General features: G+C 36.4%; 2 protein-coding genes across 3 annotated transcripts in view; one reads left to right on the top strand and one right to left on the bottom strand.

The window, feature by feature from the left end:
- Positions 1–24,124, top strand: part of LOC144969093 (protein HIRA-like) — a 39,221-nt gene that overhangs the window by 13,669 nt on the left and 1,428 nt on the right. Inside the window, exons 15-27 of the mRNA XM_078908143.1 lie at positions 3,465–3,711; positions 4,255–4,334; positions 5,320–5,589; positions 7,881–8,037; positions 8,484–8,561; positions 9,614–9,774; positions 10,105–10,269; positions 12,822–12,880; positions 15,754–15,856; positions 17,561–17,674; positions 21,452–21,615; positions 22,128–22,222; positions 23,954–24,124. The exon at positions 23,954–24,124 is cut by the window's right edge and continues 1,428 nt beyond it. Of these exons, the coding sequence (XP_078764269.1) occupies positions 3,465–3,711; positions 4,255–4,334; positions 5,320–5,589; positions 7,881–8,037; positions 8,484–8,561; positions 9,614–9,774; positions 10,105–10,269; positions 12,822–12,880; positions 15,754–15,856; positions 17,561–17,674; positions 21,452–21,615; positions 22,128–22,222; positions 23,954–24,070 (1,810 nt within the window). The 3' untranslated portion in view covers positions 24,071–24,124. The remainder of the gene's footprint in view (positions 1–3,464; positions 3,712–4,254; positions 4,335–5,319; positions 5,590–7,880; positions 8,038–8,483; positions 8,562–9,613; positions 9,775–10,104; positions 10,270–12,821; positions 12,881–15,753; positions 15,857–17,560; positions 17,675–21,451; positions 21,616–22,127; positions 22,223–23,953) is intronic.
- Positions 17,599–24,124, bottom strand: part of LOC144969092 (stalled ribosome sensor GCN1-like) — a 79,299-nt gene continuing 72,773 nt past the window's right edge. For both annotated transcript variants that reach the window (XR_013644724.1, XR_013644723.1), the window contains exon 54: positions 17,599–17,727. The gene's annotated coding sequence lies outside the window, so the exon portion shown is untranslated. The remainder of the gene's footprint in view (positions 17,728–24,124) is intronic.

The raw sequence follows: 24,124 nt of genomic DNA, 5'->3' as shown, positions 1-24,124 counted from the left end.
CTTTATTTTCTGAGAAACAATGAGAAATTTAGAAGGGTTTAATTATCGTCTTCAACCTTTGACCTCTTCTATTGCTGCTTTGTGGTCTTGTGTTATGAACCTGCGGGTCTTTGATTTCGCTGGGTGGGGATCCTGACCTCCCATAGCGGGCAGGGAGGTACATACTGTGTCTTCTATCGCCTTATATCTGTTTTCCAACAACCTTTCTGTCTTTGTCTTGGAATGGGATTACTTGTTTTTTTCCTGGCCCTCGTCGGAGTCCTGGCTGGGAGGGAAACAGTCAAATGCATAGTTATTGTTTTGGGAGATGATATTTTTTTCCTTGTAAATCATCTCTCTGTTATGTATTATTATATCTGTTATTTTGAATTTATAATGTAAGCATTTGAGTGTGTTCCTCTTTGTTGGATTTTGTTCTTGTGTCCAGATGAGACTAATAGGTGGTCTCAAACTAAGTGCTTTGATAGTGTGCTCTTGGAATCTACATCTGATCCCTATTTGTTCCCAATTCCCCTATGTCTTACTTTTTCTTGGGTCTTTATTTGTAATTCTAGAACTTTTTACTATCCCATTTTCTTTCTTTTTACTGGTGCTGATATAACCTAAATGTGTTGCAAGCGCCGTAAAACCCTTAAAAACAATAAAAACAATAACAGCCCTTGATTTGGAGTCGCGCTGTCAGCAGCCCAGAGTTGAGTACATGAGTAGCTGACTGATAAGAGCTTTGTCTCTCATTTGATACAAGTTTTTAGATTTTGGGAATTTTTCCTATTACAGACTGGCTACTCTTACAGAACAATCAGTATATACGTACTAGAGGGAAGAGGGGGAGGGGGGGTTGGCCAAATTCGGATTATTTTCCTTCAATTTCTGATTTTTGATGGAAAATTTAGGAAAAAGAGGTGAAAAACTGCTAGTGACTTGGAATTTCTCTTCATCGATTCTAAAGCATATTAAAGTGATAATTCATATTATGAATGATTGGAAATCATGCATTTTGGGTTAAGACAGATTTCTTTTATTGAAATTCAGATTTATATATATATGAGCCAAGGTCAAAAGGTGCCAATTTTTTTTTCCAAAATAAAAGTGACATAATAGTCCATTCATGTTTCTATATGTGTAGCAAAAACCCTGTACTTCATGAATCAAAGGCCCTTTAGATAACTTTAAGGTCTAACGCAGCATAATATCGTCAACAATACCTATAGGTTGCTGGTGTCACCTGTGACCGGTGACACCAAAATGAGACAAAAAACTCAATAACCAAATGATTTTTGTTGAGTATCAAACTTTATTTAGTAAGTTATAGACAAAAAGACACAATCAACAACAATCATAGTACAATAATATTACCAACCATTGGAGAAAATGTTGCTGTTTGGTGTCATCGGTCACAAGCAACATAGAATGCAAATATATTATTTCATAAAAATGTTTGTGCATTAACAACAACAACAATATTGAATATGCTTATTACCAGCAATGTTCAGAAACTTTTGGAATAAAATGTTGGGAAATAGTGTGACCAAAGCATATCTTATTTAGCGACATTGTGTCACTTGTGACATTAGACCGATGACACCATTACTTATGTCACAAGCAATACCAAATTGCAATTTCGACAATATATCATTAATTTCAGTCAAACCAGTGTAATAACCACAGTTAAATATGGAATTTAATAATATTTCAGAAACCAAAGACTTCAAAAATAGAAATATACATGGACATTAGAGCATCTGAGTGTGACTTGTGACATAAGACCGGTGACACCATTACTTATGTCACAAGCAACACCAAATCACATTTTCGTCCATAATATATCATTATTTTCAGTCAAAAAAGCACAATAGCCTACTCTAAAATGAAATTCAAAAATATTTTAAGAAACTAAATACTTTCAAATTGGAAATATACTTAGAAAATAGTAATACCATTGTTGCTATTACTTTGGTCAAAATCGGCACTAGAACGCAATTTTGCCTCAATAAATCAAGAATAGCAACTGAACACATGTAATATAGCCTGTTAAAATGCAATTCAATGACATCTCAAGCTTTGAAGAACATGATAACAGAAATACATTAGAAACTTCAAACTTAAGTGTCACCTGTGACATTTTAACCAATGACACCAATGGTCACAAAAAGTACCAGAAGTCACACAAACACTAGATAAATATCAGCCATGGCAATGAATTCATGTAACCATACCGTAACATCCGCCCTACTGCTCAAATCTGCTAGTTTGTAGTAATTTAGTGTGTTAATAGTAAATCAAATCAAATTTCTTGACAACCCTTCTTTTATCTGGATTCGTCAAAAGCTTGAGTTTTGTCTTTTTCTTGATAGATACAACCCTGAAACATAAAAAATTAGAATTACAAGGAAATAATTAATTGTGTCAAAATCATTCTTATGTGAGAATTATTTTTATATCATATTTGTAAATAGAATAACAGCTGAAAACATAATTTTTTTGGTGGCACTTTGTAATATCAATATCAAGTGTTGCTTGTGACAATGTAAAATAGCGATGACACCAAAGTTCAACTTACCTTTTCTGCTTGAAGCCACGCTGGAAAGGCAAATGAAAGTGCTGCACTTCAAAGACTGGTAAGAAGGGTGGATCAAAATTGCGAATCGCCATTTAACGAAACAAACTTCCACGTGTTCACGCATGCCGTGTTGCTTGTGACAAATGACACCAAAACCAATAAACCTCAATATCGGCAAAACGGTATACATTTACTCCAAGATCTGAATTCAGATAGTAAATCTATGCTTTTTTCTCATAATAAAACATTTCATAAACATTAAACATGAGCTTTAAAGTTTCGTGTCGAGTCTTAGTATTGTGCTGTGTTTGATGACACCAAAGGTCACAAGCAACACCAACTTTTTAAGAACTCTATATGAAACTTAATCAGATATGTCATATACTGCAATTGCGTTTAAAAGTAAATTTTGACTTTATACTATTAGTCAAATTTCAATCACGTGAGCTAAAACATCACATTGAATTTCTGCATGATTTCTAAAAAGGTGATGCGTTGACCTCGTTTTAAGCACATGCCAAACCGCATTCAAATTTGACTTTCAAGTTGTTTATTTCATATTCTGTTGAACAGAGTATGTTGAGCTATCTCATTTTATCTCTTCTTCATATTATCAATTGATTACAAGCATTAACCCAATGAAAACAGCCCATAATTAAGTAAAAATCAAATTTTCTTAACACTGGTATCAGGCGGGCACCTTTTGACCTTGGCTCATATATATATATATATATATATATATATATATATATATATATATATATATATATATATATATATATATATATATATATATATATATAATATGTCCAGTCTGCTTTCTTGAATTTTTTTTTATGTGGAAAAGGTTAATCAAGAATCGTCATTAATGATTGTCTTATTTTGCTATCTGTATCTCTTATAGTGAAGTCCCCTTGCCATTCTCAACCAACTCTAACATTGAGTTCCACTCCTCCTCTGAGAAAAGCAAGATAAGAGTGGAGAAGCAGAACAGAGTGACTGCCCCTGGCATGCTTTCTCCATCATCGGGTGGATCCAAATCAATGCCCTCTCCCCCTGCAACAACGGGGCCAGTTGCAGGCTCACTTAGTAGTAGTGTCATGTCTAAAGACGGCATTCCTATTCTACTGTCCCCATCAAATAATTCTATGGTAAGAGTACAATATTTTTCGTTTTATGATTTAGGAGTTCCTGATTGCCCCGTTTATAGAGCATTCACTTGATAAGCAGAGTTGATTTTTGGTGCAGTTGAGGCTTTCTTTTTTAACCCTTCTGTCCATTCAGCACATATTGGGTAGCTGGGGCCATTAGATTTGGTGGAGAATAATTTGTTATAAACTAGCGTCCTATCCAAAAGATAGCAAGCTATTGTTTCTGTCTTGTTTTATGCGACAGTAATCATGATTAACTCTGGCTTCGTAGATCTTATTAACCAGAAGGACCAGTAGAATTTGGCTTGTTTATAATATGGCAGAAAAACCTTATTAATATTTTTCTACACATCCAAATCAAAACCCCTTCCTGTTTAAAAATTCTGATCATATTTTTCATGCCATAGATTATAATTATTAAGATATTTTTATTGTAATTATTGTGAGGCAATTATACCAGATTATTTTTTGGAGTTTAAAAAAATCTGCTTAATCTTAGGAGGTTTGAATTTCAACCTTTTTAAAAATGTCCTCACTATCCAGAAGGCAGTCAATGAAACAACTCCAGAGAAACAAGCTCAGCCATCTGATGTACCATCCATTGGGGGAAAAGACAGCCCTGTGTAAGTTTCTATTTATTTTCTTTCTTTTCACCTACTTACGTATGTTATTAATAATCCACATGGGAATATATATGTATTAAAAGGATGCTATAGAAATCATCAAAAATTTTCTGTATCAATTTGTGAAGGTATATATCATCATAGCAAATATTGAAATAACAATTTAGTTGCTGCAATGAGACATCCATTTCTATATTGACCATCGATAAATCGGCTACTCCACCCCTTCAGGAAAATGTTTCTCTATTTTTTTGTTATGTTTTTTTCATTTTTTAAAAAGATTTTTAACACCATTATGAGACCCATTTATTTTCAAAAAATCAAAAAAGACTTTTGGAAGTAAAAAATAATATTAGACACTTTATAGTTTAATAGTTAAAGATTGAATATGTCAATAACTATGGATAGCACCACAAGAATTTTCATTTAATAGAAATACTGCAATATAACTCTTGCACGTTACAATTATTCTGAAAACTATAATTGATAATGATAACAAGTAACTTGTACTTGTAGGTACAAAATGAATATTAAACTCATTGGATCTTCTCGGATCTCTGATAAGAAATACATATAACAATTTAATGTAATAAAATTATTAAGATCATTAATCTCACCCATTTAGTAAAATAAAATGTGAACAAATGCATATGATCAAAACACTTCCAGGGAGACAGATAATTCGAATGATAAGTCTAATATTGATGATAATTTGCTCGACGCTTTGGACTTTGAAATGACTTTCCTCAAGCGTTTATCAAGGCGACCTTATCTGGATTTTACACCCAGTATTACCATTTCAAATTATTTTTGTTGTTTGCTGGAGAAGAGTTTTGAGCCTGAAAATTCCGTGTTGAGAAATTTGTTCTTTCTTTAAAGTGGATATATTCATTTTTTGTCAATACTTTAAAATTTTTAGAATTGATTTTTCTCTGTCTGACAATGACTTCAATTAATATTCCCCCTTCATTCAAATTGTTTTCAGTCCAGAAAAGTTATCGCCACAAGAGAAAGTTGTGGAAAAACAATCCCAACCATCACAACTCCCAGCAACCCCGGCTGCCATATCCTCTAGTCCTGCTACTCCAACACAACCGACAATGGCATCTGATCTCGCCGACAGAATAAAGACGGTCACCCCTTCTGGCAAAGACAAAGAAAGAGATTCATCACCTTCCACAAACAAAGAGAAATTGAAATCGAAATTGAGTGGATCGTTGCCCATCAAGAGAAAGTTAGGAGATGAGCATAAAAAGTAAGATGAGTTCCCTTTACTCTAAAATTTAATTTTTCAGCGTGCTATACTTTGTCCTTCATTTCCAGTCATTGTTTGTTTGTTTTTTCCCCCTAACCCCCTCCCTGCTGGATCTGGTGGAAAATGTTTTGCTTGAAGACAAGCGTCCTACTCAAAGGGTAGCAATGAATTTGTCATTGTCTTATAACTAGTGATCATGATCTTTCGCGAATCTGCAGAATTCCGATTTTTTTGGGACTTGTCCATAAATTTTCTCATGATTTTGCCGTGTCAGAGATTAAATCCTGTGCTACTAAGTGATAGTTTTCGGGAACATTGCCATCTTGTGTCATTTTGACACCTGTGCTCAGTTGCAAGAAATGTGATGACACCACCATTTTAATTACGTCAGCCTATAGCTGCCAAACAGTTGACTTATTTAAAATTTAATGGATTTTTTAAAGCTTTATTGAATAGGGTATTTTTGCAGCCACTAGGTCTGCAGTGACAAATTATTGCCGACATTGTAAAGTGAAAACAAATACTTTCTGGCCTCTTGACTCTTAGTGAGGGAGCAACACTAAAGGGTCATATTTTTTATTTGATAAAATATCTTTAACTTCTATGCACAGTCATAATGTATGTGTTTGGGAAGGACGATTAGGTACAATTTTTTTCGAAAAAAGTTGTCCATTGCTATGGAAACGACGTCATATTGGAAAATAAACAACAAATCTTTAAAAGTCAAAGGCTTTTTTGTTTATCAACCGGTTGCCATAATATCTTTGCCACAGGTAGAAAAAAAGGAAAATAAAAGAGACTCTAGAAACCTGATTTGTTATTTTTTAATTAGAAACTTTTAAAATTAAGTTCGAAGTTATTACTCGATTATTCCCCTTGGAAAAAGGTTACATAATTATACGTTATACGTTATTTTGAGTAGAATAACACGGAAGATGAAGTTCACCTGCTAATTTTTATGCAGACAAAAGGTCACATGACAACATCCCACCAAAATCTAATTTTAGCCAACTGGGTCAAATTTCATAATTTTTAATGTCACTCCTCCCATTAACAGAATCTCTTGATGTAGCGGATAGTTTAAGTAATATTGTAGGCCCTTAAAATTGTCTTCTGGGAAGGACAATTCATTAGAAATATACAGAAAGTTATAATGATAAGAACATTTTTTTTCCTCCTTTTTGTCATCACTGTAAACCTCTATAAAAATCAAATTCCTCCTTTTTGACATCACTGTAAACCTCTATAAAAATCAAATTCCTCCTTTTTGACATCACTGTAAACCTCTATAAAATCAAATTCCTCCTTTTGACATCACTGTAAACCTCTATAAAAATCAAATTCCTCCTTTTTGACATCACTGTAAACCTCTATAAAAATCAAATTCCTCCTTTTTGACATCACTGTAAACCTCTATAAAAATCAAATTCCTCCTTTTTGACATCACTGATACAAATTCCACCTTTTTATACAAACCTTAAATCAAATTCTTTTTTCGACCATCACTGTAAACTCTTATAAATAATCAAATCTCATTGTAAGCCCTATAAAATTTCCTTTTGACATACTTGTAAACTCTATAAATAATAAATTCCTCCTTTTTATTAATCCATCACTGTAAACCTCTATAAAAATCAAATTCCTCCTTTTTGACATCACTGTAAACCTCTATAAAAATCAAATTCCTCCTTTTTGACATCACTGTAAACCTCTATAAAAATCAAATTCCTCCTTTTTGACATCACTGTAAACCTCTATAAAAATCAAATTCCTCCTTTTTGACATCACTGTAAACCTCTATAAAAATCAAATTCCACCGGTCTTAGACCTTTTTTTTTTTTTTTTTTTTACGATAATGACTATGTTGTTACTAGTGTGCATCTTGTGTGGGTGTGTCTATGTCAATATTGTATTGTTATAAATGTGTAACCAAATGACAAATTGCCACTTTTTTGGGGACAATAAAGATATATTATTATTATTATTATTAAAAAGATGGTTTTTATAAACCATTTACATTTGTGTTGAAAAGAAGATGACAATTTTAAAGAGCATGTTCTCTTTTTTACATTTAAAAATAATTATATACAACCCCAAAGCCTGTATATAGAGAGATAAGTTGCCCTTATTAAATATGCATAATTATTGTTATTATTCTCCTACAATAAGTTTATATTGCTCAAGGGTTAGCATTCTGGTAAAGGAACAGAAATATTATTTAATTCATGTCGTTCGAGGGGGAATAGAAATGTAATGTTACTTTTATCGTGTCATTCTCTTATCATTCAAAGATATGTCAAAAGAGGAAGACCAACCAAATCAGAGCAAGCTGCCAGAGAGGCAGCTATGGCAGCAACAGCAGCCGAAGTAATTGATACCATTGGGAAAACCGCAGTACCAGGGGCTTCTCCTCAGACAACTCCTTCTATAGCCCCTGCTTCTCGTTTGGTTTGTGTTATGGGATCCATTTTTAATAATAATTTAGTTTCTCGACTTTATTTTGATTATGGCTTTTCATCATGTAATGATTTTGGGGCCTGTTAGCTATCCAGAAGTTGAAAATTTTGAATCTTGGATGTTGTAATATCTCTAGATTAAGAACTATTTTTTTAGTAACATGCAATTGATTTTTTACAAACACCTTAATTATGCATGGACTGACGGATATCCAGTATACTCAAGTGGCGAAATAAGAAACAGAAAAACTTTGTTAAAAAACTGCTTACCATTCATTCTTTAAAAAAAAAAAAAAAGTTGAAAAATTAACATAGTTTGATTTTGATGACAATTTTCCTATGTTTCTGCTATCGTCCATTTTTGAAAAGGCAATAATTTTTTTTCTTGTCACCATAAAAAAATTACGAATAATAACAATGCTATTTTGCTCCCTCCAGAAAGAACAGCAACCCGTTAGAACCGTTCCTGAACTGAAATTACCAGCACTTGTTATTGACAAGCACTGTTCTGTTGTTGTAAGTTTGAGCTTGAGCTGGGTTTTTTTTTTTTTTTAGCTTTTCTTATATAGCACAACGTTCACTTAAATGAGTCCCCTGCTAGGAGCAATAATACAATACTTAACACATATGTAGGACAATAAATGATAGATGTAAGGCACGTTTACAAATTTTTTTTTCGACATAACCAACACTGTTCCTGGCCATTTACTCATTTTACTCACAATGCTAGGAAATACTGGGTTTCCTCAAATTGCCTCTCAACAGGACACGGCAGAACCAAATCAAATATGTGCAGATGGAAACTCGGGATAAGTGATGCCTGCAGGTAATGTCAGACAATTCCAGAGACCAGCGATCCCATTGTCCTCCACTGCCCAGTAACTAAACTTGAAGGTGGCTATGAAACAGTTCTTAGGGCGGAGGAAGACTTTCGAAGCTAAGCTGACGAAATGAATTTGGAGGTGTAGCCATATGCTAACACTACCACTCATTTTACACCTAAACACAGTGACTGAGAGTGAAGAGTAGTATTTTCATCTTTGCGGGACTCAAGCTAGAGAATATCGCAATAGACTCTGTTTACTGACTGCCTTGTAAAATCGCAGGCTGCTGCTTCAAGCCAAATTGGTATCTACAGCATATGGCACAGATACAGGGACATTGAGATCTGAAGGCGATTGTCATACCACAAGATCTCAAAGCTGCACAAAGTTGTCTGTTTTACAGCAATGTAATTTTACATACCTGCTCAGTACTGTTTGAAAGTTGTATAATGAATGAATGAAGAATATGGCGGGTCTTAATCACAAGATTTGTTTCGTTTTGGCAAATTTTCATGCATCACATTTCGGTTTTAATGACATATTAAAATTTAAAGGCAGGATATAATAACAAAGATAGATAATTTTGTTAAGCTTTTACATTAATAAGCAATTATCCCCCCCCCCCCCCCAGATTCCCAATTTTTAATGGTTCTGATTCCACTCTTGGCATATATTATATGATTGGCAAGTCTTTGTTCATTATATTGATCATTAACGCATACTTTATTTTTGTTCAAATTTCAGATTCACGGCCATGCTGGTGATGCCAGCTGCATAATGTTGGAAGTTGAGAACGGGGTGGACTATAGTGTGGCCAAAGTCAACCGTCTAAGATGTACTAAGGGGAGTAAAATTGCTTGGGATCAGGTCCTGACCTCTCCCATTGCTGCCATCTGTGGATCCAAGTGTGTATTTTGCTTTTTAAAGTTTAAAAAAAAAAAAATTCTATTTGGTAATAGACGCAAGGGTGACAAATATGATGTTTATATCCACACTTCCTTCTCTTCCATTGTATCAACTAATTGTATTTACATGCAAATTTTTTTGGGTTTTTTTTAAGAAGGAAAGGAAGGAAGAAAAAAAAAAGAGAGAGAGAGAGAAATTTGAATGGATTGATGTTTTTGTTATGTGCCTAGAGCTTTGTTGTATAGAGGATTGGGCGCAATATAAATAAATTTCATTACTATTATTATAATTATTATAATATGAATTAAAACCATTTTTTCCACCCCCAGGTATGTGGCGTGTGCAGCGTGTACAGATGGCACACTGACCATATTCAGCATCAATGGGAGACGACTCTCGCCATGTCTAATGACGTCTGATTCATCACCGAGTGTGTTCTGTTGTTCTAATCAACAGGTCATGATTATTACAACCAAAGGAAAGATTTTTGTTTGGTAATAATGATAGTCCATTGTTACGTCTGGGTGGGGTCCTTTGACTGCCGGTGGTGTGGTGGGCAGGTCACTTGTTGTGTCTTCTTTTCCCTCATGTCCATGGGTGCAAGAGTGCCGGCTACAGCCGGCCTGCCGGCCGATTGGATTACCGAAAAAAACGTCGCCGGCTTTTTGTGATTTGGATTTGATTGATTTTTTTTTTTTGATTTTTTTTGTGACAAGAAACTTAACAACTCCATTACAACCTTTGGATTAAACATACAACAATTGTGGACTACTATTATGAAGACTAGATGCTGAGAACAAGACTTCAAATGACGAGGTGAAGTCCGTGAATCTTGCAGGCTTTTTCAGATTATATGTCTGGTCATAAGTAGACTTGCAGGCTTTTTGAGGTCCAGTTGCTTGCACCCATGCTCATATCTGTTTTCTGAGTTGATTTCTGTCTTTGTTTTGGAATTGGATTACTTGGCTTTGTCCTTGCCCTTGCTAGGGTCCTTAGCTGAGAGGGAAACAGTTAAATGATTTGTATTAGTTTTGGAAGATGAATTTTTATTCTTTGTCAGTCATCTCTCTGTTATGTTTTGTTAGTTATGTTTTCTGTTTTGGATATTTTCTGTAAACATTTGAGTGTATTCCACTTAGCGGGAGACTGTGCTGGTGTCAAGACTATAAGACTTTTAGGTGATTTCAAACTAAGTACACTGATAGTATGGCCTTGGAATCTACATCTGTTCCCTTTTCAAACTAAGTCCCCTTTGTCTTAATTTCTCTTGGATGCTTTAAGTGATTCCATAATTTTTTGACTATCATATTTTTTCCTTTGTACTGGCTCTGATATGACCTAAATGTGTTGGATGTGCCATAAAACCGTTAAAAACAAACCATTGTAAAGTCACTTCCTCATTCTCTTCCTGGGCGGGGTTCCTGGCCTTCCATAGTGGGCAGCGAGGTCACTCACTGTGTCTTCTATCCCCCTATATCTGTTCTCCAACATGCTTTCTGTCTTTGTCTTGGAATGAGATTACTTGGTTTTGTCCTGGCCCTGACCGGATACCCTGGATGGGAGGGAAACAGTCGAATGTATAGTTAGTTTTGGGAGATGATATTTTTTTCCTTGTAAATCATCTCTCTGTTTTGCACTGTATTATGTTTTTTTTTTTTTTTTTAATGATTTGTAAAACATTTGAGTGTATTCCGCTTAGTGGGGACCTGTGCTTGTGTCTGGATGAGACTTTTAGGTGATCTCAAACTGAGAACACTGATAGTGTGCTCTTGGAATCTACATCTATTTCTTATTTGAACCATTTCCCCTTTGTCTTACCTTTTCTTGGGTGCTTTGATTGTAATTCTAGAACTGTTTACTATCCCATTTTTTTCCTTTTTACTGGCGCTGATATGACCTTAATGTGTTGCAAGTGCCGTAAAACCCTTAAAAACAAAACAAAACAATCATTCTCTTCCTCTCTGCTGCTATCTCCCCATCTTCCTCCTTGCCCAGGTTCTCAATGACTTTGTGTTTTACTTCAGTTTCTGCATTATACTAAAAGACTGAATAGAAATAGAGAAATGGAAGTTTTATTATTAGTGGTCATTGATATAATCTTATTTGTAGCGAGTTTGTCTTGGTGGGGTATTTTGAACTCCCATTGTGGACAAGGAGGTCTTCTATCCCCCAATATCTGTTTTTTAAACTTGCTTTCTGTTTTCGTCTGGGAATGAATTTCTTAGTTTTTTTCCTGACCCTTGCCAGAGTCCTCCGAGGGGGGCGGGGGGGGGGGGGGGGGGGGGGGGGGGGGAGACATTCAAATGTATAGTTATAGTTTTGGGAGATGGATATTTTCTTCCTTGTAAATTATCTCTCTGATAAGCACTGAAATATTTTTGTTTTGAATACATAATGATCTGTAAGTTTAAGCATTTGAGTGTATTCCTTTTGTGTGATTATGTGCTTATGTCTGGATGAGATTTTTAGGTGATCTCAAGCTAAGTACATTGATAGTATACTCTTGGAATCTTCATATGTTCCCCTTTTGAACCATTCCCCTTTGTCTTACTTTTTATTGTGTGCTTTTTATTGTAAATATAGAACTTTTCTACCACCCCATTTTCTTCCGTTTACTGGCGTTGAAATATCCCACATGTGTTGCAAGTGCTGTGAAAGTCATAGAAACAAAAACAGTTTTTAATTGATCGAAACTTCAATATTGGGATTTGTATTACTATGTTACTAAGAGAATGCTGTGGCCTGAAATAAAATAAAACAATTATAGGTGACCTGTGTACTGCATGAAATGAAAATTTGGTTCCCATATGTTCTGCAGAAGGAAGAGGAATTGAATATGGCACAGTCAAGAGCATCCTTGCAAATCCTGAAAATGGCCTGTATAAATGTCTAATTTACATAGTTGTGTGGGTAATAAAAAAGCACGTACTATTCTTTTCAAGCCACCCCCCCCCCTTCCCGAAAAACAATGATATATAGGTACCCCGACACTAAACATTTTAATGAAATAAAATATTAAAACTTTGAATTACATTTTATTTTTCAGGAATGCTCAAAGTGGGAAAGCGGAGATTAAACTACAACCTTTGACAGATATTATGACAGGTGTGTTGAATATGTCTTACGATCTCCTCCTGATAAAGAAAACTACTGGGTGGGGTTTCTGACCTCCCTAGTGGGCAGGGAGGTACATACTGTGTCTTCTATCCCCTTATATCTGTTTTCCAACATGCTTTCTGTCTTTGTCTTGGAATGAGATTACTTGGTTTTGTCCTGGCCCTGGCCGGAGACCTAGCTGAGAGGGAAACAGTCAAATCCATAGTTATTGTTTTGGGAGATGATATTTTTTTCCTTGTAAATCATCTCTCTGTTATGTATTATTATATCTGTTATTTTGAATTTATAATGTAAGCTTTTGAGTGAATTCCTCTTTGTTGGATTTTGTGCTTGTGTCCAGATGAGACTTGTAGGTGGTCTCAAACTAAGTACTTTGATAGTGTGCTCTTGGAATCTACATCTGATCCCTATTTGTTCCCAGTTCCCCTATGTCTTACTTTTTCTTGGGTTCTTTATTTGTAATTCTAGAACTTTTTACTATCCCATTTTCTGGGTGGGGTTCCCTACCTCCACAGTGGGCAGGGAGGTACTTACCGTGTCTTCTATTTGTTTTCCAACTTGCTTTCTGTCTTTGTCATGGTGTGAGATTGCTTGGTTTTGTCCCGACCCTGGCCGGAGGCATTGACTGGGAGGGAAACAGTCAAATGCATAGTTATTGTTTTGGGAGATGATATTTTTTTCCTTGTAAATCATCGCTCTGTTATGTATTATTATATTTGTTCTAATTTATAATGTAAGCATTTGACTGTATTCCTCTTAGTGAGGCCGTGCTTGTGTCCAGATGAGACTTATTGGTGATCGCAAACTAAGTACATTGATGGTATGAGTATACTCTTGGAATCTACGTCTGATCCTTATTTGTTCCCAGTTCCCCTTTGTCTTACTTTTTCTTGGATGCTTTAATTGTAATTCTAGAACTTTTTACTATCCCATTTCCTTCCTTTTTACTGGCACTGATATAACCTAAATGTTGTGGCAAGTGCCGTAAAACCCTTAAAAAACAATAAAAACAAAAACAAAAAGAAAACTAATTAATAATTACAACCTTTAGCCATTGTTTAGGATGAAGTAACAACAAACAGCTATCCCATTTTCTTCCTTTTTACTGGTGCTGATATAACCTAAATGTTGTGGCAAGTGCCGTAAAACCCTTAAAAAACAATAAAAACAAAAACAAAAAGAAAACTAATTAATAATTACAACCTTTAGCCATTGTTTAGGATGAAGTTGTCTCGGCATTTCTTGAAGGAATATAGAAAGTTAATCTGACAGGCATCTGATGTCAATAAGAATCACCTGTGCTGTCAAAGGTAGCAAATCAAAGTTAAACAATTTAGCCCAGGCTGGTGATTCCTTCCACCCAATTCTTCCCCCAGGTTAATGTGCATTGCAAACCAGTTGACCACCTTTCCCCTTCTCCATTTCCTTGAAAGTGAAAACTATTCTCAACCCTGTTAATTTCCTTCTTTACTCACTTTACCTCATCATAGACTCTTGTTTTGGGCAAAGACAAAGCAAAGATTTATTTCCAGTAGAGTGAGGAAAGTAACATTTGAATCCAAAGTAACAGCTGAAAATAACAAGACTTAATGTTAACTGTAATGGATATTGACCAGCCCAAACTTCGAAGGAAAGAAAGAAATAGCAGTCCGGTGTGGAAATAGGTGGCTTTCAGTTTTACTCTCCATTGACGAATCCAAAGTAACAAAAAGTAATGTAAACTGTAAAATGTAATGGTAATGGAAAGTGACAAACTTCAAAAGAAAGAAAAAAATGACAATGCAGTTTGGAAATGGCTGGATTTCGGTTTTACTCTACGGTGATCTCATATCTTACTGTTTCCACCAGAATAGCAGTATTGGCAGTGCCTGTCTGGTCTCATTGAAATCTAACTTGCAATAATATTGATACTGTTGTCTTGTTGAAGTTGAAAGCAGTAAATCCTGTCGCGAGTTATAACTGTGTAATTAAAATGTGAAATTGCTAAAGGGTTGATAAAAACTAGGCAAGCATGTGTATTATATCACCCAGTGATAAAAATGCGCATTATAAATGTCATGCAATATTGTATAACACCCCTTCATATTGTGCCACCTTTTGGAACAAAACTGCCCGTTATTTGAAAATGGAAGAGGATTTTTTTTTTGTTCTGATTTTATGCAAATCGTCAATCTTTGCAATTTGTGTTGAAAACCATATGGGTGTGCCTGCCTGTTGCAGCAAGGGTTTGGTGCCAGTGTCTTTCTAAGACTTTGAATGACGTCATACGAGGCACCAAACCAAGGCTCCTACCCTTCATTTTTTGTGTGGAATCATTCTGCATAATCAGTCTACATTCCACAATTCCGCATTCAAGGCAAAAAATTCTGCTTTTCAGTAGAGGGAAATTTTTAAAAAATCATATCTAGTGAAAACATCTGACTGAATACAGCTGATGGGTATCACAGACGAGAATACAGTTTACCCCAATTTTATGTTTCCTAAGTCATTATAACTCATGGCAGACTCCGTTTTGCCTCAAGAATGGCAAATCACCATAAAGGTATGTCTGAACAGATCCCTTAGTGGTGATCTTATTTTATTTTTTACTGAATGAGTTCTGGGTAGGGAATCCTTCATTTTGTGGAGGGAAGATTGAAGGTCTTGCCTGGGTTGGGTCAATATGATTCTGCTTTTCAGTCTCAAATTCTGCCTTTTTGTCTTCTGATTCCTCTTTGGGGCTATTGGGGGGGGGGGAGCCTCTGACAAAATATGGTATGATTAACAGCATTACTGCAACATTATAATAAAAATAGATTGTTTTTTCTACTTCTTATGATCACTATTTGTGAAAAATATTTTCATTGCTGTTCCCTTTTCAGTCAATGATAAATTAGAACGGGCCACTGTTACTCCAGAAGGTATCCCTGTCATCACTCTTGGCAACAAGAAGTCATTCAGCTTTATACCTGATATTGGATGTTGGTAAGCTTTTAAATGAATTGTTAACCTCCCAATCTACCTACTGCATAGTATTCTGTGTGTGTGTGTGTGTGTGTGTGTGTGTGTGTGTGTGTGTGTTTGTGTTACTATTCAAAGCTCTTGAACATTTACTGCTAACATAATATGCCAGTGTCCATGTTTTTGGCAAAAATACTTAATGTCATCTTGTCATCACCTAGTTATTTAGCCCATGCATGAAGATTGTATATTTAAAAAATACAGGGTTTTTTGTTTTTTTTTAAATTTATAGACTGGTTTTTAATAAATATTGAATTTAGTCAAGGTAATGGCCTATGAAAGAATTGTAATCATCACATCAAAAAACAACGAACACCTTTTGCATTTTAAAATCCGTTTATTACGACGAACAGTGATAACTTTTTAAAGAATCTGTTCAGCCATCAGAGTTTCCTGTAGCTTTATATTTGATAAATAATGAAAAATTTGTTCTGAGAAAAATGGGAGAATACATCAGATATATACCTATAGTATGAAAAAAAAATTAAACTGTAAAATTGGTAATTCAATCAATTAAAAAAAATTTAACTCCTTGTCCCCCTTGCTTCCAATCTAGCCTAATCTAGCCTAATATTCAATTCTTTTATCCTGTACAGTACTCTAAGTTATCAAAAATACTATCAGACACTGACTGGGCTTATTTTTTAAAGTTCAAAACGAACTAAATTCTTACTAGTCTTTACCACTTCTCACTACTATTTTCTACACCTCTCACATCCAATTGAATATGTTAAAAAATATTTTTTAAATGTAAGCTTTTACATAGTGCTTGAACAGCAGCATTTGACATGTAGGATGAGACGTGACGCTTCTAAGGTGTTACTGCAAATTTTAAAAATATTTTGACAGTCAAGACTACCACAATTACTGGTCAGGAACTTATTTTATGTGAGTATAAAGAGAAAATGTAAGCAAAGTGACTTTTCCAAGGATTCAAATTTGAACTGCACCTAGTGGGACTATGATCTGAGACTTCATGTCACATGGCAAGGGTCATGACACCAGACCATGAAGCAACTTAATGTCAAAATGATACAACACACAGACAATACATAATAATTACACACCCATGCATGATACATGCAGTAAATAACAATAGCTGCCAACTTTTCAAAATGCAAAAACGTATTATTATACGCGGTGCGGTGCGGACGCCCAATTCATGTCTTAAAATGGCATATTTATTAATGTACTTAAGTACTAGAATGGTCAGAACTGTAATACTAAGAGAAGCTTACCTTTATCATCATACTGGGTAGGCATAAGTGATGGGGAGGTGGTGACAGAAGCAGATTACTGAGGCTTTGGCTTAACAGCCACCTTTGTGGCGAAAATTTTCTCCCAAGATAATTTTTTATCAGATTTTCTTCTTTTTTTTCTTTTTTTTTTCTGGATTTTTTTTCTTTTTCTGGATTGGCCAAATCGTACTAAGTACGATTTTATCGTACTGGTTGGCAGCTATGAATAACAATGGCCAACGTGTCCTTCCGTTAGTGATGCTTTTGATTATGTTCTCAATTCCTCCTTTAATCTCTACAAGTTAGTTTATTTTTGTTTTTAGATACCAGCAATAGAGACGCAGTTGAGCAAATAGGATGAGATGAAATTGATATTCATTATAGGTAAAGATATCCTTTATTTATTTATTTATTTTGGTATTAATTACAGGATAGTAACCAACCCTGGAGACAACAAACTACAGGTGTGTTCTAACCATCACCGATGCACTCCCTCCAAACATCCACCCATGGGTCCTCTTTCCACGCTACAGCAACTTGCAAGGTAAAAGTCAGCGTTCTTTTCTCACTGAACACAAAACTGTCAGAAGCTGTGAACTGAAAAAAAAAAAGTGTTGAACAAAAATGAATATAAAAAAGAACAATGTACTAAACACAAAATTCAATGGACTCAAAACACGAATTCAACCAACCCACAACAACAAAAATTAAGATTGTATAACCATTTTTGTTCAACACTTCTTCTTTTCTCCTACTCATCCATTACCTTGTCTTCATCTTCTAACTTCTATGCCATCAACTCCCTCTTCTCTCCCTTCTTTTCATTTTCCTTCCTGTCCTTTATTTTAAAAAAATGTTTACACAATGTATATTCCTCCTCCTTCTGCTCTTCTTCTTGTTACACCCAGTGTGTATTTGATGAATTTTGAACTGGATTTTAGATTTCTACATTCAACTCGTGAATTGACATATTTTTGGGTAAAGAATGTGTAAGTTGAATATCAAACAATTCTATAATATATTCCAGTTATCTAGAAATAGAGGAAAAAAAACTTTACTAAAAAGCGCATTAATGTTCTTGTTGAGCAACGGCAATACCTTCCACCCTCTTCAATATCCTCCACCCTCTTCAATACCCTCCACCCTCTTCACCATACCTTCCACCTCTTCAATACCTTCCACCCTCTTCAATACCTCCACCCTCTTCATATACCCTCTCACCTCTTCAATACCTCCACCCTCTTCAATACCTTCCACCCTCTTCAATACCTCCTCTCAATACTACCTCTTCAATACCTTCCACTCATACCTTCCCCTCTTCAATCCTCCATCCCTCTTCTACATCCACTCAACCTCATTTCAATACCTTCCACCTCTTCAATACCTTCCCCCTCTTCAAACCTCACCCTCTTCAATACCTCCACCCTCTAATACCTTCACCTCTCAATACCTTCCACCCTCTTCAATACCTTCCACCCTCTTCAATACTCCACTCTTCAATACCTCCACCCTCTCAATACCTTCCACCCTCTTCAATACCTTCCACCTCTTCAATACTCACCTCTTCAATACTCCACCTCTTCAATACCTCCACCCTCTTCAATACTTCACCCTCTTCAATACCTCCACCTCTTCAATACCTTCCACCTCTTCAATACCTTCCACCCTCTTCAATACCTTCCACCCTCTTCAATACCTCACCCTTTAATACCTTCCACCTCTTCAATACCTCCACCTCTTCAAACCTCCACCCTCTTCAATACCTTCCACCCTCTTCAATACCTCCACCCTCTTCAATACCTCACCTCTTCAATACCTTCCCCTCTTCAATACCTCCACCCACTTCAATACCTTCCACCTCTTCAATACCTCCACCCTCTTCAATACCTCACCCTTCAATACCTCCCTCTTCAATACCCTCCACCCTCTTCAATACCTTCCACCCTCTCAATACCTCCACCTCTCATTACTCACCATTCACATACTCCTCCTTCAACTTACCTTCAACTCCACCTCTTCAATACCTCCACCTCTTCATACCTCACTCTCACCTCTCTTCAATACCTCCACCCTCTTCAATACCTCACCCTCAATACCTCCCCTCTTCAATACCTCCACCTCTTCAATACCTCCACCTCTTCATACTCCACCTCTTCAATACCTCCACCCTCTTCAATACCCTCACCCCTCTTCAATACCTCCACCTCTTCAATACCTTCCACCCTCTTCAATACCACCTCTACCTCACCTTCAATACCTCCACCTCTTCAATCCCTCCACCCTTCCAATACCTCCACCTCTTCAATACCTCCCCTCTTCAATACCTCCACCCTCTTCAATACCTCCACCTCTTCATACCTCCACCCTCTTCAATACCCTCCACCCTTCAATACCTCCACCTCTTCATACCCTCACCTCTTCAATACCCTCCACCTCTTCAATACCTCCACCTCTTCAATACCTCACCCTCTTCATACCTCCACCCTCTTCAATACCCTCCACCTCTTCAATACCTCCACCTCTTCAATACCTCCACCTCTTCAATACCCTCCACCTCTTCAATACCCTCCACCTCTTCAATCCCCTCCTCCTCTTCAATACCCTCCACCTCTTCAATACCCTCCACCTCTTCAATACCTCCTTTCAATCCCTCCACCTTTCATACCCTCCACCTCTTCAACCTCACCCTCTTCATACCTCCTCTTCAATACCCTCCACCTCTTCAATATCACCTCTCATACTCACTTTCAATACCTCTCATTACTACCTCTTCAATACCCTCCACCTCTTCAATACCCTACCTCTTCAATACCCTCCACCTCTTCATATACCCCTCCCTCTCTCTTCAATACCCTCCACCCTCTTCAATACCCTCCACCCTCTTCAATACCCTCCACCCTCTTCAATACCCTCCACCCTCTTCAATACCCTCCACCCTCTTCAATACCCTCCACCCTCTTCAATACCTACCCTTCATACCTCCACCCTCTTCAATACCTTCCACCCTCTTCAATACCTCCACCTCTTCAATACTTCCACCCTCTTCAATACCCTCCACCTCTTCAATACCCTCCACCTCTTCAATACCCTCCACCCTCTTCAATACCTTCCACCTCTTCAATACCCTCCACCCTCTTCAATACCCTCCACCCTCTTCAATACCCTCCACCCTCTTCAATACCCTCCACCCTCTTCAATACCTTCCACCCTCTTCAATACCTTCCACCCTCTTCAAATTAGTATGAGAAACCAAGGGACTTTCTCAGGTACTTTGTATCACTCCTAAAGAAGAGTGATCTCAGCTGGCTGCTTTCACTGCCCATAAAGATCTCAAGGATAATCCATAACAGAATAAAGGAAGCTCTTCAACTCCCTCTTCTCTCCCTTCTTTTCATTTTCCTTCCTGTCCTTTATTTTAAAAAAATGTTTACACAATGTATATTCCTCCTCCTTCTGCTCTTCTTCTTGTTACACCCAGTGTGTATTTGATGAATTTTGAACTTGATTCTAGATTTCTACATTCAACTCGTGAATTGACATATTTTTGGGTAAAGAATGTGTAAGTTGAAATATCAAACAATTCTATAATATATTCCAGTTATCTAGAAATAGAGGAAAAAAACTTTACTAGAAAGCGCATTAATGTTCTTGTTGAGCAACGACAATACCCTCCACCCTCTTCAATACCCTCCACCCTCTTCAATACCCTCCACCCTCTTCAATACCCTCCACCCTCTTCAATACCCTCCACCCTCTTCAATACCTTCCACCCTCTTCAATACCCTCCACCCTCTTCAATACCCTCCACCCTCTTCAATACCTTCCACCCTCTTCAATACCCTCCACCCTCCACTAAATATAAGAGGTGAACAAGCAGATTTCCAACAGGGAGATCCTGTACAGACCAAATTGGTATATTACAAACCATTATAGAACAATCTGAGGAGTGGCAATCACCATTATATATTAACCCTACTTCAGAAAGGCCTTTGAACAACCACCAAGAAATATGGAAAGTTCTTCGACATTACAGCTTATCCACGAAAATAGTCAAAACTAATCCAAAAACTATATAAAAACACTTAATGTCAGGTCATTCACAAAAGCAATTTTTCAGAACTATTCCAAGCTAAAACTGGAGTCCAACAAGGATGTCCACTTTCCCCAATAATTGTTTCACTAGTCATTTATTGGATCATGGAAACACACGGCATAAATTGGACCTCCTCTCTCTTTCTTCTTCCTCTTCTATTATCATTAACATTATCATCATCATCATCAATTTTGATATTTGTACCATTGTACTTAATCTTCTTGCTAGACCAAGTGATCAAGCTTTCCGAGCTTTCCAGTCCAACCCTGGTGCTCAACAGACCTTAACCATCAGTCATCTAGAGAGTCAAATTGCTTCCAGTTTTGCCCTCAAGTCCTCTAATGAGTATCAGTTTTGGTTGGAAACGTATATTCGGTATCTATCTCAAGAAGGTAAGTTGTTCGACATCTGCCTTGCTGTATAGTTCAAATTTGATATCACAGGGGTCCTTATCAGGCATGCACACGAGAATTATAAGATTTACCAGTATGCCGACACCTTTGAAAACGTTACTCAAATATTTTGGAAGACAACATGGTGAAATGAATGTGTAATGTATAAAATTGACTCAACTACTTCTTTAGTCAACAAAAACAATTGAAATGGTAATGCTTTACTTATAACCCAAATAGAAAGGACGATGTCTGCGCACCCAGTCAGGATAAACACTGGTGGAAAGTGAGAAAATCACTTTTTGTGATATTTTCAATGATAATGAAAGAGATTTTAATGATGATTACAACTGATAGAAATCCAGCATACATATTTTGTGTGAAAGTTATGCTTTTCATAATCACACCGATATTATTGGTTTTGGAGAATTTGTTGAAATGAAATCTCTATTTTTGCAATTAAAAAAGTGTTTACACTTCCAAAAAAGATCTACAACTCTTTTATTTTACAGGTTTAGAATCCAAACTAAGAGAAATCTGTGATGAGCTTCTAGGACCTGTTTACAAGTCTTCCTCCTCTTCAAAAACCTGGTCTAAATTTGTTTTGGTAAGTCGATTGAAGATGAAATATTAAAAAATGATACAATCTATAATAATAAAAGAAAGAGCAAGTCTGTCTGTGTGTGTGTGTATGTTGACTACAGAGAAAATCAGGCTACTATCTGCTATGGAAATTAGCCAGTTCATTAACAATTTTATCCATCTGATGCAAGACGTCGAGATTTTTGCGATTTATGTCAATGTTACAATGGCCATGTGAAAATTTGAATCAATTTTATTTGATCCCTAAGATTTACAATGCAATTTTTTAAACAGGAAGTGAGGAAGCTGGCACAATACACAGATTTAGATTCATTACTCAGTCACAATACACACAGACATCCTTCAAAGTTTAAATCACCATATTATGTTTTGATGCGTTGAAATTTAACATTGACTACATATATATATATATAACATATCCCAGAACTGTACTCCCTATGTCCACTTTATCCTGCTATCAATACATTGTATAGAAGGAATGGAGTTGACTTCACTCAGCCCTTTGTTATTATTTTTGGACCGCGAGTTGGGTGATTAGGTCTCACTAAAATACATAAATCAGACTATAAAGATTTAAGGTCACACGTAGTTATGTGTCTGTTTAGGTTTCATCTTGCAGGTAGATTTGAGTAGTTTACCAAATGCATAACGTCAATACGGAACTATTCATTACATTCATGTATATCAGCATTCCTTTCTCTCTCTCTCTTTCACTCACACACAACCACACATGGTAGGGGGAGGGAGAGAGAGCGAGAGAAAGGGAGAGAGGATGGGTGGGACAGACTATAGAATGCTAACCAGTTGTTTGACCAATCAAAATACGGTATAGGTGTTTTTCCCCCCAAAATCACTCTGACGAACCGAAACAAAAGCAAATATTGTATACAAAGCTCTGTCAATTTCTGTATTTGTTTTACTTTTTGATTTTCTCTGTTTACTAATCAGCACCGATTTCTCTGTTCACAATATCTCCTCCCTGACGTTCATCATAAATGATCAAGAGTTATCTCAGCTAAGGTCTCATGCTCACAATCAATAACCTTAGTTGATATGATTCTAGGTGCTATTCTTGTTTTTTTCTCCTTTGGTGTGAGGACTTTTGCTAGTCGTGATGATTGCCATGTCACTCAGGGTGACCGGTCACTTGGAGAGAGACAGACAGACAGAGAGAGGGAGCTGGACGTCTTTATGTGGATTTGTTTGTGCATCGTTGTAAAGCATGTGCTTAGACTTACACGTGAATGGTTAATTATACAAGTTAAAACAAATAGTAGCCCTTCAGAGCGAATAAGCCCACAGAGCCGGAATTTATCACAGCTTCTCTAGCATGAAACGAACAATATCAATTGCTTGCTATCCTTTGGATAGGACGCTAGTCTATCACAGAGTACTTTCCACCAGATCTAACAGACCCAGCTACCTGACAGGGGGGGGGGGGGGTCAGAAAAAAATCTCAACTGCAATCGAGATCGATTTCAGGCCCTTTTGCATGTCAAGGGAGTGCTCTACCAATTGAGCTATTGGGACCCTCTTCTACAAATAAACCTTATATTGCTTATCATTACAGTTTTTATGGGAAATTTGAAATCAGTCGACACTTTCCCGACACTTTCCCAAAATTTGTACTGAAGAACTATTTTAAATTTTCTGTTTCAGAAAACAAAATGGGAGGATAAATCTGTCATTTAAAAAAAACAAAAAATTAATAATTGTTTTTTTTTTTCCTCATCAGGGAGTGGACAAACACAGCATCCTGCGCAATGTGTTACCCTCAGTTGGAGCAGATCTACGATTTCAGCGTCTTTACACAGAATACAAGGAACAGTTGGACATGATTCAGGATGGATGATTATAATGATAATAGGATGTCTATGACATATTGCAACTTTTTCCTATGGCAGCA

This window comes from Berghia stephanieae, chromosome 3 (genome assembly GCF_034508935.2).
Source record: "Berghia stephanieae isolate SIO BIC M18660-M18661 chromosome 3, UCSD_Bste_1.3, whole genome shotgun sequence".
NCBI lineage: Eukaryota > Metazoa > Mollusca > Gastropoda > Nudibranchia > Aeolidiidae > Berghia > Berghia stephanieae.
Note: the sequence above shows the minus strand (reverse complement) of the source record. Positions and strands in the feature narration are given on the sequence as shown.